Source organism: Rhinoderma darwinii, chromosome 1 (genome assembly GCF_050947455.1).
Source record: "Rhinoderma darwinii isolate aRhiDar2 chromosome 1, aRhiDar2.hap1, whole genome shotgun sequence".
In the NCBI taxonomy this organism is placed as follows: domain Eukaryota; kingdom Metazoa; phylum Chordata; class Amphibia; order Anura; family Rhinodermatidae; genus Rhinoderma; species Rhinoderma darwinii.
The window spans coordinates 351333689-351349951 of NC_134687.1; the positions used below are offsets into that span (position 1 = coordinate 351333689).

The window sequence follows — 16263 nt, forward strand, 5'->3', positions numbered from 1 at the left end:
AATTTGAAGCGTGGAATACGGTTTTAAAGATTAATGAATCTAAATTTCACATATTTGTAAGTATTTGAAGGCAGTATGTTTGCCAGTAAAGCAATGTAAGACTCTTTCAACAGTATCTACAACCATCAGTCAAGCATGATCGGGGATCAGTGGAAGCACATCTGGGGTAGATAATTTCTTTTGATTGAGGGCATAATTAGGAGTCAAATTTAATACATTATGTAACACCCTCTGGAAAAATGTTGGCTGGGAAAAAAAAATCACTGTACAGCAAGATAATGAGAGCCAAGAACATTGCTGTGAAGATCAAGGAGTACTTATAAAACAAAAAAAGCAGCTGGAGATTTCAGAACAATGGGTTGCCCACGCCAGAGCCTAGACTTATTATATTAGAGAAGGGCAAATCTGTGAAAATTTGCTTCAGCAGCGTTTTGCCAATGGGCGAATTTCCTATTATAGAACAGGCACTACGACTTCATAATAGGAACTTTGACCGTCAGCGGAATGTCAGTGAAACAAATTTTTACAGATTCCCTCATTTCTACGCAATATCCTTGAATTATTTGTATCTTAGATGCTGAAAATACACCCAATGTCTGAACTTTTTTGAAATGTGAAAGCAGATCTCCTGAACCATATGGAAGCTATAACAAAGACAAAGGACGGACACTTGTTTTTCATCTTCTGTCTAAAACTATACTTGGGCTCTTAAAATCTATATATATGACCATATTAAGTTTATGGTAAGTATAAAAAATAATGAATGCCTTTTACACATTTAACCACAACAAATAATTTTATGTAGAAGGCCCACACATGCAGTTCAATAGAGAATAATTCAATTTTATTATGCTTTTTGGCTGGTATTTGAACATGTTTACCACTTTAAATGTTATTGGTGTTTCAGTTATTTATAACTAGAAAAGAAAATGTAAGCATTCAAATCAAAGTTTGCACAAATTACAGATATTTTCACTGACTGGAACATTAATAAACAGATACTCCTATTTGGATCAATGTGAATTAGCATTACAGCACTGGGACATAATGAAGCTGAATTGATATGGGTCAGTAAGAATATGGTACTTCAGATTTTGAGCCCTTTGGTCATCATTTTCATGAAGCAGAACAAATAAGAATTCTTGATTCAACCAACATACAGTCAAACAAGTGTATTGTGAGAACTGTCAATTATATTGTATGATATTAGTCACTTGGAGAATTAAATGCATCTCTGCCTAAGCAAAAAAGTTAAAGTTCCTGTGTAATCTTATGAACCACCATTAAGGAAACAACATCTTAATGTGTAAGGTCCACAATTATGCCAGGAACCCTCTCTATCAGGAAGGAAAATGCTCAAAAATACACAGATTTTCTCCTTAGGAATATACTTTTTAAATGTCACAATCATAGAAATTAGCACAGATAAATTTTCTATAGTGTCTGACATATATATGTACTGTATATAAAATAATTATTTCTGTTTTTAACAAAACACTGATGTGTTTGATGGCTTTATGTATACATTATTTGTATTTCTTTTTTCACTTTTAGTGGACAGCCTATTAAGCCTTTATTTTATTTGTATTGCACGTAATGTGTTTGCCTCAGATTTATATAGGCATTTGCTACAATACTAAATTTGAATCATTTACTGCAAGTCATAGGATAAAACTGGGTTATTCTGATCTGCACTCTTGAGTCTCACTAAATAAAATCGGTCAAGCAGTAGCCTCCAGTTTATCAGCTTGAGTGAAGACCATATATTATTCGTTACAGTAAATGGATCGTTTGTGATACTCGGTATAAAAAATAACTCAGCTCTGTATCAAATTAGGTACATGTCCTTATAAATATTGTCACAAGTAAATACAACCAAGCATCAGTTTAGCCTTAAAATGGTTTTCTGTTAGATATAAACATAAAACAAAAGAAAAAAACAGTTGTTTGCTCAATAGGTTTTTCCATGATTGCCATATTAAAAATCATGCAGCTGTAAATGTCATTTCTATATGTTTGTTTCCGGGGACATTGTAATTTTAAATATAAAATTAATTTAGAACATTTATTATTTAGATAGATTAAATAGAAATATGGATCTCTTTATACACATAAAAATATCTTGGCATTTAAAACTGTACCCACTGAGGCATTTCTGTAAAGTGGACCAGTCATAGGGCAGCTGCGGGTGATCTTTAGTATGAGAGCCATGGTTGATCTTATTGAAGTCATTCTTAGTGGAGACCAAGCACAATCTCTCCTTTGTATTGCTTCAGGTTGGGCAAGTGTATAAAACAAACCATACCAATTCATTTGTAGAGTGAAACCAACAAGAAAGAATGATGCTTAGATTAAACAAATGATATCTATAGATACAAAGTACACTCTAGAATACGTTTGGACATGTGTGTCTTTTTATACGTAAAGCCTACACTGTAGGTTTGTTTGCTTGTCTTGTTTTCAGAGTGGTAGAAAATGTTGAGTATTTGTCCATGAGAATGAGCCAACAGTTTGTTACTGAGATCCCCAGAATGCCAATATTTGCAACGCAAACAATTAGTAAAACAACTCTATGAAATGCCTTCATGTTCTTGCCCATAGGTCACTGGCCTCTTTTTAAGCCGCTCCAGATGGTGTTTCCAATTCATAAAACCAATTTGACACACTGACAGCTGTATACAGCTGCCTCCACCCAGCAATCCAAATTGCCAGGCTGTATTAGTGGGTAGAAACAATGCCACGTGAAAACAAAGCTCTGTAGGCAACAGCCCACTATATCATTTTCATATTAAATCTCCTGGGTACAGTGCCTGTGACATCTGCTTCTACTACGGCACCATTGTTTTTGCGAGGAATGTATTCCAGGTCAATGTTGTTTTTATGCTTTCCTTTCCCTCGGCTCCACACAAAAAGCAGTAAGAAGCAAAACAAAACCACTCCCAGGAATGTAAAGCAACCCATAGCTGTAGACACCAAAATTGTCTTGAGGTCAAAGGAATATGTCATGTTTGTATTGGTTCCATTGCTGTTTGTTTCATTTAATTCCGTAATGAACATAGGTGTCATGTTAGTGTAGGAAGGATTAGAAACAAATCCTTTCACAGTAAGGAAAGCAGAGAAGGTATCATTTCCAGCAGCATTGCTAGCAACACAAACATAGGTTCCAGTGTCTTGAACTTGAGCATACCTTATTTCCAGAGTGCCATTTCCAAGAACTGTGGTTTTTCCATGGGACTTTGCAGAAACCATCCTCCTACGTGGAGTTACCCATGAAATCATTGGCTGAGGATCTCCATCAGCAGTGCAGTTCATCTGAACCCTCTGTCCCTCATCTACACGTAGCTGTATTATTTCTCTGTCCCTAATTTTAGGCTTTTTACATATAAAGTAAAAAGATAATACAGTGGTGTGAAATTCCTTAAATGATCTCTCTTTAATATTGTCTGGACTAGCACACATTGGCTGTTGGCTCCCAAAGTTCAACAAAGGATGCTTTTGCAACATCCAAATTAGGCGACAGTCACATATCAAAGGGTTATTATCAATGCACAGAACTTGCAGAGGTTTGGGGGAGTGAAAAACATTCTCTTCCAGTGTTTCCAAGAGGTTTTGAGACAAATTGAGTAGACGCAAGAATCGGAGTCCTTGGAAAGCATGTGGCTCAATGACACGCAGCTGTGCTCCTACCATGTGTAATTCCTGAAGTCGCACCAAATCTGCCAGTACTCCTGCTTCAATAACACTTATAGGGTTAAAGGAGAGGTTTAAGTGAGTTAGGTAAACCAAGTGTTTTAAAGCATGATAAGGAATTGCGGAGATATTGGTATTGGTGATCGATAGAAACGTAAGGTTTAGACCATATAAACTGTTGGCAGGCACCATGTCCAGCAGAGGCCAGTTGCTTATCTCCAAGATTTTTAGCCGAAACAATCTCTTAAAGGCAATGTCAGGCAACATATTTATGTTTAGATGTTTCAAATGCAGACTATAGAGGTTGTGAAGGTGTGAGAGGGCATCAGTAGGAACGGCTGTCAAGTTGCATTTCTCCAATGTGAGCTGCTCCAGGCTAAGCAGTCCACTAAAAGCTCTATGAGATATAAAAACTAACTGATTATCTCCAACTTCTAGGGACTTTAGATTATGAAGACCCTGAAACATATAGTCTAGTAAAATAACTATTTTGTTTTCACTTATATCAAGCTTAGTCAAATTTGACAAACCTGTAAAGACACCCAAGTCCACCAGTTTTAAGCGATTTCCTTTTAAGCTCAAGAAACGCAGATTATAAAGATTATTAAATGCTCCAGGCTCCACATTAGAAATTATGTTGTCACTAAGGTCTATTTCCTCCAACAAGGGATAGGACGTAAAATTATTTGGTCCCACACTTTTCAGTTTGTTCTTACTTATATCCAGAATTTTAGTCTCTATGGGAATTCCATCTGGCATGGAGATGAGTCGTCGTCGATGACAGCTGACAGCCTTGTTTTGAGCTGAGCACTCACAACGAGCTGGACATCCAACAGTGGATCCCACATAGACCAAGACCATGGTCATACACAGGATTATTTGCCAGCAAGATGTGGCCGTGTGAAGCATGACTCCTCCCATGAAGTACAACTCTCTGGTCACGGACCTGAAATAGGTAAGAAAAATGTGTGTCAATTATACAGTATAATACAAAATTTATATTTTTAAAAGAAGAAATGTTTTAAATCTCTCTATCATTGCTGAAAACTGAACAAGAATACATGAATGTTCACAGACGTTGGCCTTTTATGCAATTGTTGAAGTTAAAAGTCTGACTCATTTTTTTTTGGTTCTTCCCTCTCCTCTGATGAGTAACACTGATGGCATCATGAACTCACTACTCCTACTATGAAGTAGTTTGTCACACCAGAGATCATTAATGCCATGTACATTGAATAGACAAGTGGCATTAAAACAGTTTAAGTGGAAAAAATGAATCAATGCATATTACACTCTTTAATATTAAGGGACTGTATATATGATACGCTGCTGTTACTTAGGTATGACAACAGTTTGGATACAAAATATGATTTCAAAAGCCAAATGGTTTCTTTAAGATCTGATAGCATAAGTTTTATGATACATGACCCTGTAATTGATGCTAATACTCAGAACCTGTTCTACGTGCCAATTCTTTTCATTGCTGTGGAAACTGGAATATAGCATTTCATCTCACACATAAGATTCAGTTAAAAGCTACAATTTTGTTTATTAAAGTTAGAAAGTTTGTTTTCATCTAAAATAGATCAATTGTAGATCAAGATAAATTCTAAAGATAGAACGTAATGAATCTAATGATAAGACACCTGTTTCCATTAAGTGTAATTTCAAGGAAGATTAAACAATATTTTCTGTGATGATAATCCCATATAACTTGACTTGGCAGTAATAATCTATGCTGTCTGAAACGTTGTCATTAATGAGAAGTTTGGCTCTTCTTTGCATTTTTCTCAATGTTATCATATCAAAGTATCTTTCCTCTAGTCAGTCAGCTTTTAATCTACAATTTAAATTAATTCTGATTACACATGAAATAATACTTTAGGGTTCTATCTGCTCCATAAGCGCTGTTCTCGAGGACTTTGGGAGAGGGGCCATTGTTGTTTTATATATGGCCATCCAAGTGGTCAACTATATAATGAGTTCATAGACATTAATTATTGCATCCAGATAAGCAGTTTACATGATGCAAGCAGGCAAGTAAGCACTGACTTCTCTCTGCATGCTGATCTTGGACACCAACTTCTAACATTAAGTATATAAATATAATTCTAGGAGTACTAAATAATATATGAACACTGCTTATAAACAAAGAACCTACCTAGTCTCAGACTCTATAATTCAATGGTATAGATAGTATCACTGCAGTACATATGCACTGAATATATGGCTCCTGGGAGGAATACTCTGGTTTGCTACTATAATAAATGGAAATGCCCAATGGCTCTTTTCTGAGTACGGTTATATATACGACATGATACAAAAATGTACAGCATTTGTAATGAGATCTAACACAACAAGGCACACTTAAAAACATACATTATTTATATTTATTATTAAATTACTATTATTTTTAGTAATTACTTATCTAATAAAACTACTTCATGAACTGAAACATTATTTTGACAAGTCAAGCGCACATGAGGTTGGACCTCACCTAATGCGACCCCTAATTCTAGTGATTATATAAAATAGAATAGGACTGTCAAATGCACTAGGTAGGTCCTAGCCAGGGCCTGCCTTAGGATATGCAAAATGATCTTTCGGCGCCCCACACCCATCATTAACCCCTTCGCGCTCAGTGACGTACTATTCCGTCATGGTAACCATAGCATTCGCGCTCCATGACGGAATATTACGTCGCGGGAGTAACGGCCATTTTGGAGATCTTCCCGACACATACAGGAGATGTGACAGCTGCTGTCTCGTACAGCAGTTGCCGCAGCTCCTATAGCAGGGACCGATCGCTGCATCCCCGCTGATTAACCCCTTAAAAGCCCAGTTCAATAGCGATCGCGGCTTCTTAGGGGTTAAACTACCATCGACGGCCTGCTACGTGATAGCGGGAAGCAATATTTGCTATGGCAACCGGGCGCCTAACAATGGCGTCCGGCTATGCCATCTACGGAAGCCTAGTGGGTCCTGACAAAGTAGCGAGTAGCTGACAGCTCTAATTCGCTGCACTACGCATGTAGTCCAGTGTATTAGAATTTCGATCAGGGTCCCCTTCCCTCAAGTCCCCTAGTGGGACAAAGTAATAAAGTTAAAAAAAAGGTGTGTGCAAATAAGAAAATAAAAGTAATAAAAGTAAAAATCCCCCTTTTTCCCTTATCAGTAATTTATTATTAATAAAAATAAATAAACAAATAAACTATACATATTTGGTATCGCCTCGTCCGTAACGGCCTGAACTACAAAATTATTTCATTATTTATTCCGAAAATAATAATAAACCATACCAGAATCACAATTGTTTGGTCACTTCACCTCTCAAAAAAACAAGTCCTCACACGGCTTTTTCGATGGAAAAATAAACAAGTTCTGGCTCTTAGAATAAGGTAACACAAAAAGTAAATGTTTTTTTACAAAAAGTATTTTATTGTGCAAACGCCATAAGACATAAAAAAAACTATAAACATCTAGTATCGCCGTAATCGTATCGCTCCGCAGAATAAAGTGAATATGTCATTTATAGCGCACGTTGAACGATGTAAAAAAAATAGAATAAAAAACAATAGTAGAATTGCTGTTTTTTAGTTACCACGCCTCTTAAAAATAGAATAAAAAGTCACATGCACCCCATGAAAACTACAATGAATTACTCAAGGGGTCTAGTTTCCAAAATAGGGTAACTTTTGGGGGGTTTCCACTGTTTTGGGACCACAAGACCTCTTCAAACCGGAGATGGTGCCTAATAAAAAGTAGGCCTCAAAATCCTCTAGGTGCTCCTTTCCTTCTGAGGCCGGTGCTTCAGTCCATTACCGCACTAGTGCCACATGTGGGATATTTCCCATAACTACAGAATCTGGGCAATAAGTATTGAGTTGCGTTTCTCTGGTAAAACCTTCTGTTTTACAGAATTTTTTTTAATAAAAAAGGATTTTATGAAAATAAAAATAAAAATGTAAATTTCACTTCTACTTTGCTTTAAATTCCTGTGAAACAACTAACGAGTTAATAAACTTTCTATATGCTGTTGTGAATACTTTGAGGGGTCTAGTTTCTAAAATGGGGTGTTTTATGGGGGTTTCTAATATATATGCTCCTCAAAGCAACTTCAGAACTGAACTGGAGCCTAAAAAAAAATAAAAATGAGGCAATACTTTGCTTTTTACATTATACTGATAATGAGCCGTGCCCACCCTGAGATGACCCCAGTTTTGACCGTTTGTCAACGGAGACCACTATTAGACCATTTCAGTGCCCGGTTTTCCCAAGCATACACTATTGATGAGTCCTTGGTACATTTTAAATGGAGGCTTCAATTCCGCCAGTATCTGCTGAGTAAGAGGGCAAGGTATGGCGTGAAGATGTATAAACTGTGCATCAGGGTATACTTACAAATCTAGGATATATGAAGGGAAGGAGACCAGTATTCAGCCCCCAGAATTCCCCCCCTTACTGGGAGTTAATGCAAAAATTGTGTGGGATTTGGTGCACCCACTGCTGGACCAGGGTTACCACCTCTACCTGGATAATGTTTAGACCAGCATCCCACTCTTCAAGTGCCTCACTTCCAGAAGTACTGTGGCATGCGGCACTGTTAGAAAAAAAATCTGAGAGGCCTCCCTAAGACTCTGCTTGGGCAAACAATCAGAAGGGGTGAGAGCAGGGCACATTCTAGATTCAACATATTGTGTGTCAAGTACAAGGACAAGAGAGATGTCCTTGTATTAACAAAAATACATGGCCACACCAGTACTCCTGTACCAGTACGAGGTACCAATACAGAGACCCCCAAACCAGACTGCATCCTGGACTACAATAGGTACATGGGAGGGGTGGACTTGTCAGATCAAGTCCTGAAGCCCTACAGTGCCATTCAGTGTGGTATAAGAAGCCGGCCGTGCACATCATACAGATGGCATTATACAATGCGTACGTGCTACGTCGATGTACAGGCCAGAGGGGAACTTTCGTGGAATTTCAAGAGGTGGTTATCAAGAACCTAATCTTTAGGTACCAAGAAGCGGGGAACCCAGTACTTCTGGAAGCGAGGCCACACACATCGTACCAGGGCAACACTTTCCAGGAGAAGTTCCCCAAACTGGCAAGAAGGGGAAAAGTCAAAAGAGGTGCAAAGTCTGCTATGAGAGGGGGATAAGGAAGGACACAATATATCAATGTGACACGTGTCCCGAAAAAACAGGGCTCTGTATGAAAGAGTGTTTTAAAATGTATCATACATCCCTTGATTTTTAATCTACCCCAGTTTTACTTACCCTGATGCACTCCGCACAGCTTACCCTCATCTTTACCTTCTGAGCCCTGCCGTGTGCCCAGGCAGCTGTTAACGGCCACTTGTAGGATATTGCCATACCTGGGAGAACCCACACTACAGTTTATGGGGTGTATGTCTCCGGTCAAAATGCTCACTACACCTCTAGATGAATGCCTTAAGGGGTGTAGTTTTTAAAACGGTGTCACTTCTCGGGGGTTTCAACTGTACTGGTACCTCAGGGGCTTCTGCATACATGACTTCGCACCAGAAAATCCCCAGTAGACCAAATGGTGGTCCTTCCCTTCTGAGGCCTCCCATGGGCCCAAACGGCAGTTTATCACCACAAATGGGGTATAGTCGCACTCAGGACTAATTGGGCAACAAAATGGGGTATTTTATTCCTTGTGAAAATAAGACATTTTGACCCAAAACTACTAAATTCTGTGAATAAACTGTGGGGTCTAAATGGTCACAACACCCATAAATTAATTTGTTGAGGGGTGTAGTTTCCAAAATGTGGTCACTTCTGGTGGGTTTCCATTGCTTTGATACCTCTGGGGCTCTGCAAATGCGACATGGCACCCGAAAACCAATCCAGCAAAATCTGCACTCCAAAGAACACAAAGCGCTCCTTCCCTTCTGAGGCCTCCTATGGGCCCAAATGGCAGTTTATCACCATAAATGTGGTATTTCCGCATTCAGGTCAAATTGGGCAACAAAATGGGGTATTTTATTCCTTGTGAAAATAAGAAATTTTGATGAAAAATTACATCTTATTGGTAAAAATTATTATTTTTTTCATTTCACAGCCCAATTCAAATACGTGTTGTGTAAAAACTGTGGGGTCAATACCATAACCATAAATTTATTCCTTGAGGGGTGTAGTTTCCAAAATGGGGGATTCCTACTGTTTTGGCACCTCAACACCTCTTCAAACCAGGCATGCTGTCTAAAATATATTCTAATAAAAAAAGAGACCCCAAAATGCACTAGGTGCATCTTTGCTTCTGGGGCTTTTGTTTTAGTACCTTAAAACAAAACGCTTTTGACATTTTCTTAAAAATATGAGAAATTGCTGTTTATGTTCTAAGCCTTGTAACGTCCAAGAAAAATAAAAGAATGTTCAAAAAACTATGCCAATCTAAAGTAGACATATGGGAAATGTGAACTAGTAACTATTTTGGGTGGTATAACCATCTGTTTTACAAGCAGATGCATTTAAATTCTATTTGTTTGACCTTTTTGTTTTTGCGTTTTTTTTAAGCCGTTGAAGCTAATGCAAAAGACGCAGGCAAAAAAGCTCCAAACGGACGCCACAGGTATTTTTTGCCTCCTATTAACTTCAATTGGACGTCAGAGGCGGAAACCACTTGAAGACCATCAGCCCCCCACTCACAGTAAAATTACTATTAGCCTGCCACTCACAGTAAAATGACCATCAGCCCCCCAGTCACAGTAAAATTATCATCAGCCCCCCACTCACAGTAAAATGACCATCAGCCCACCACTCACAGATTCCCCCTGTAGGTAGTGCCACACAGCCCCTTGTAGGTAGTGCCACACAGCCCCTTGTAGGTAGAGCCACAAAGCGCCTTGTAGGTAGCGCCACACAGCCCCCTTGTAGGTAGCGCCACACAGCCCCCTTGTAGGTAGCGCCAAACAGCCCCCTTGTAGGTAGTGCCACACAGCCCCCTTTTAGGTAGCGCCACACAGCCCCCTTTTAGATAGATAGCGCCACACAGCCCCCTTGTAGATAGCGCCACACAGCCCCCTTGTAGATAGCGCCACACAGCCCCCTTGTAGATCGCGCTACACAGCCCCCTTGTAGAGAGCACCACAAAGCCCCCTATAGAGAGTGCCACACAGCCCCCAGTAGAGAACGCCACACAGCCCCCTGTAGAGAGCGCCACACAGCCCCCTTGTAGGGAGTGACACGCAGCCCCCTGGTAGTGAGTGCCACGCAGCCCCCTGGTAGGGAGTGCCACGCTGTCCTGTCGTCTGTGTCCATTTATGGACAGTGATGTCATTGGCTTCTCCTGGAGTGGAATCCCCGGTCTGCAATGCTGTGGACGGGGATTCCGCTTCAGGAGTTTCCCCTGATGTCACTGTCCATATATGGACAGAGACATCAAGCGAAGCGCTCCAGGAGCGGAATCCCTGGCCTCATGGGGATTCCACTCCTTCAGGGAGCTACAGTGGCGCTAGTAGATAGCAGAGCAGGGAGATACCTCCCTGCTCTGCTTTAGTGCCGTCGCTACCGCTGTAGCAGCCGCAGCGGCTGCTAGCGGCGCCACCGCCCTCATGCCCGGTGTGTCTGCTAGCAGCCGCTTTGGCTGCTACATCGGTAGCGGCGGCACTGAGTCAAGAAACGCCCCGGCGGAAAGGCGACTGCTGAGTCGCCGGGCCCAGGCGCTTATGAAACAAGCAGGGGAAGGGAGCAAGCGCAGCGCCCCCTTCCACCTGCTGGAGTGATACGCCCTTTGCGAAGACATAGGTTGCACACCACGAAGGCCGGCCCTGGTCCTAGCACTCACAAAACTTTATATTTTGGCACTAATTGTGCATCTCACCCACCCAGGGGAATATTGGGGCATGCGTACCAAAATTGAACAGGAAGAATCCAAATGTCTAGAAACATGCATGCTAAACGCTACACTATCACCATGGATAAACTAGGACATGCCAACACTCTTCTAGATGGGTGAGATGCCTATATAGCACCATAATATAATATATCATATACAGGTGCACGATTACTGTTTACTTTTCAACCTGTAGAATTATGACCATAGATTATATTTGGATACATATTGTCAGACAATTGCTGAACATTTAGTCACTTTAACACAAACATCCAATATAACCCCACGAGGAGTATACCATTTTTCTTGTACTTTTTTTTTTATTCTTTATATATATATATTTATGGATATATTTGAATCAATATAATTTGTAGACCATTATTAAATATGAGTCTTCATTTCTGGTTTTAGTTATATCCTTATAGGGATTGTTGGGGGATCAAGCATCTGGACTTCACAGTTGACACTTTTATAATATGTCTGCTTGACATGTCATAAAATAGTGATACTGGTAAACCCCTATAAAGAGCAATTCCACCTTAATGAAAAATTTATACTGGACAATCTATGCCATAAGATCAGTAAATATGAATGACACAAGCTTTGCAGCCACCTTACATTTTTTGATACCTCCAATAATTCACCTTATTACCTGGGAAAGACCTAGAGCACTTTTAGTCATACTTTTTTGGTTCATGAGCATAATGCTAGAGCAACATTGAAGACGTAGTACAAGTAGTAGTAGTAGTAGTAGTAGTAGTAGTAGTGGGTGTATGGAAAGCCATATGCACTGTAATGGCTGCATAAGTCACCCAGTATCTTTAACCCATGTGCGAGGCCAGGATAATTCAGAAAATTCTCAGCAGAATATTAAAAGGCTTTACACAAGCGGACAACTAACTTACTTATATTTCCAGTAATTTGGGGGGGGGGGGTGTTCTTTGAAGAGGAAAAATGTGAGACTATAAAGAATAAACTGTGAATGGTGTCTCTTAAAATACATCAGGTCTGGAATTGAAAATGTGCTAATAAAGGAGCGCACTTTATGGGCATTACCACTGGGATGTGCATGACCGCTGTCTGACATGACTGATTTCCACAATGTATTCCTGAAGATTAATTATATGTGTTTCAGAGGGAGACAGAGATGCTGTAGGCTGAATAGAGAGAGACATACTCTAGTTAACTGCCTGATATAGTGATATTGTAATTGCAGAAACGGTATATATACTTTTATATTATATATATATATATATATATATATATATATATACACTTTTGTGTATTCAATCTGCCAATTAATTTAACTCTTTGTTGCCATCCTAGATAACATTCTTCAACGTTATTTAGATGTAAAACATGAATCCAAATTTTGTATAAGGTAATAAATAGCTAAAGAAAGGGTTTATGAATATGGCCATCATAAAAAAAACTCTTTACTGTATGCTACATCACAATGCTAGTGACATGATGAAATTCCCAACTGTCTGTTCTATCAAGATGTCAGGTGTTGGAACAGTAACTATGGGATCACAAGTAGCCCCAATTTGACCACCATGGATGAAAATGTTCCCATTAAATCCCCCGCGAGAAGGAGTGGAATATCAAGGAGTACAAAGGCCATCAGAAAGGCAAGAATTACCAAAGCCACAAGGCCTTGATAATCTGAGAACATAAATGCCATTGGATCATCTGGGATAATAATTAGCACAATGTAGCACAAGGCACCAAGTGGTAGAATGTTCCTTAGACCCCCAAGTACGAAATTTTGACAATACTACTAGATTCTAGGGACTAGACACTGTAAGTACAGTCTACCCAGGAACTGGACTCCATATCACAAACACCAGGAACACCATACTGAATATATCTTCATATCTTCAGAATAATACCTCCTAATAATACATTTGGGGTTATATGACATGTTAATGATGTGGACACTATTATGTAGAATAAACTTCTTAGGGTAAGTTTACACATATCGTAAATACTACGAATTTCGTTGTGGAAAACCAAAGGCATAATACAGTAGCAGCAGAGTAGATGAGATTTGAACAAATCTCATTCACACTGTGCATAAATGATGAGCGGAAAAAATGCACAGAAATTTACCTGCAGTGCGTTGTTTTTTTAATCTGCAGCATGTCAATTGTATTTGTGTAATCACTGATTTTTTTGTTGTGGTTTTTCCCCATTGAATTCAATGGGAAGGTAAAACCCACAACAAATAGCAGATGTTGTGATTTTTGCGGTGGAAAAGCTGCGATTCCGCTGCAAAAAAAGCTTATACTTATCCAGAATTCTGTGCTTCTTCGTCCAGGCCGGCTTCCTGGGATGACGTTTCAGCCAATCACCAGCTGCAGCGGTCACATGGGATGAAACGTCATCCCAGGAGGCTGGCTTGCAGGATGGCAGAGGGACATGTCACCATGACTACTTAAAGAGGCTCTGTCACCAGATTTTGCAACCCCTATCTGCTATTGCAGCAGATCGGCGCTGCAATGTAGATTACAGTAACGTTTTTATTTTTAAAAAACGAGCATTTTTGGCCAAGTTATGACCATTTTTGTAGTTATGCAAATGAGGCTTGCAAAAGTCCAAGTGGGTGTGTTTACAGTAGAAGTCCAACTGGGCGTGTATTATGTGCGTACATCGGGGCGTTTTTAATACTTTCACTAGCTGGGCGCTCTGATGAGAAGTAACATCCTCTTCTCTTCAGAACGCCCAGCTTCTGACAGTGCAGATCTGTGACGTCACTCACAGGTCCTGCATCGTGACGGCCACATCGGCACCAGAGGCTACAGTTGATTCTGCAGCAGCATCAGCGTTTGCAGGTAAGATCGACTTACCTGCAAACGCTGATGCTGCTGCAGAATCAACTGTAGCCTCTGGTGCCGATGTGGCCGACACGATGCAGGACCTGTGAGTGACGTCACAGATCTGCACTGTCAGAAGCTGGGCGTTCTGAAGAGAAGTGGATGTTACTTCTCTTCAAAGCGCCCAGCTAGTAAAAGTAGTAAACACGCCCCGATGTACGCACATAATACACGCCCAGTTGTACTTTTACTTTTAAACACACCCACTTGGACTTTTGCAAGCCTCATTTGCATAACTACAAAAATGGTCATAACTTGGCCAAAAATGCTCGTTTTTTAAAAATAAAAACGTTACTGTAATCTACATTGCAGCGCCTATCTGCTGCAATAGCAGATAGGGGTTGCAAAATCTGGTGACAGAGCCTCTTTAAGTATGACATTTTTTTTGTATATGCAGTTTTCCTGCAGCGAACAATTTGGTGTGGTTTTTCGGCCGGAATTCCCTGCAGCGCCCAGGGCTGATACGCTATGTGCTTTTCCGCAGCATATCCGCCCTGTATGAACATAGCCTTACTATGTGACATAACTTTACATTTAGAATGTGTAATAGGACTGTTTGCTGAATTCTAGACTATTGCATTCACTCCCATGACTAATATGATTTGATGCCATACCAAATAGTTTCTTAATACATTTTGCACAATTCCCTATTCAACATCCTACTGATTTACTTGAAATATGACAATCATATACTTCGTATAATAGTAATTTCTACTTAAGCACTGTAGCATGAAGACCTAGTACAATTACACATTTCATTTGCATCTAAAATTGGATAAAACAACAAGTCCATAAACAGTATTTGCTTGATTTTCTAAAGCTTGCTGAAAATAATCCTATATATCTCCAGAAATGATATGATGCAGTAATTAATAGGTGATGTTGAGATTATGTTTCCTTACATGTGTATATACTTTTCACTATTTTTAGATAGTACTTAGCTGTAACTTGAAACAGAGACACTTCATTAAATTGAGTCCTTCCTGAGATTTTGCATTCAAAGCCTTATAATTACAAGTAACTGTGAAAGGAATTGATCAGATCAACTGTGGTTCATTAGTACAGATAAAAAGAAGAAAATCTTGGTCTCTGACTCCGGCCGCTAGAAAAAGAATCCTAATCAAAAGGATTTTTTCCACTCATAGTGATCATTACTCACTGAATGAGGTTTCATTTACTGGCAATCTCATCCAATTGCCAAAAGCATACAGGAAAATCAGATATTATTCGTATAGTACATGTGATAATACATAATCCTATAATGATTTAGCTTTAAAACACCATTATTTTATTAAGGCTCAATTTCTAAAAAATCGAATTGTGCTGCCTCGTCTGCAGCTCACGGATGCTTTACAAAGTACAGACAAATGCACCTTATTCCTACATAGGATTTCAAGCTCTCGTGATTTTATTTTCTAGAAATACAAGGACTTATTAATTCTGTCAGTATTATATCAAGGATAATTTATAATTCTGGTGGAATTTGTAGGATTTCCTAAAAGCTTGAGTGCTTTTTCTGCATGTTTTATGGTATATTCACAGCTTATGGTTAAAAAGGGGTATGGCCATTCATAGTTACATAGTTCCTGAGCTTTAAAAAATACACAATGAGTTCAACCCTACTTGTTTGATCCAGAGGACGGCAGTCGATTGGTTATACAGAAGTTGTTACATTTTATTTTATCCCTATCATGGGAAACATGTTAGGGAGGGCGTTAGATGGGACCCGTAACTACATCCATACCTGTAGCTGCCGCAGGACCCAGAGACTGAGGGGGCCAGCTCAGGTGCAGAAACATTGTTCCATTTTGTGGAGATAAACACGGCGAAGGCT

The 16263-nt window shown here is 39.5% G+C and overlaps 1 protein-coding gene across 10 annotated transcripts in view; it reads right to left on the bottom strand.

Annotated features, from left to right (window-relative positions):
- Positions 1-822: 822 nt before the first annotated feature.
- Positions 823-16263, bottom strand: part of LINGO2 (leucine rich repeat and Ig domain containing 2) — a 1254957-nt gene continuing 1239516 nt past the window's right edge. For all 10 annotated transcript variants that reach the window (XM_075826599.1, XM_075826560.1, XM_075826569.1 and 7 more), the window contains one exon: positions 823-4636. In XM_075826599.1, the coding sequence (XP_075682714.1) occupies positions 2773-4611 (1839 nt within the window). In that variant the 5' untranslated portion in view covers positions 4612-4636 and the 3' untranslated portion in view covers positions 823-2772. The remainder of the gene's footprint in view (positions 4637-16263) is intronic.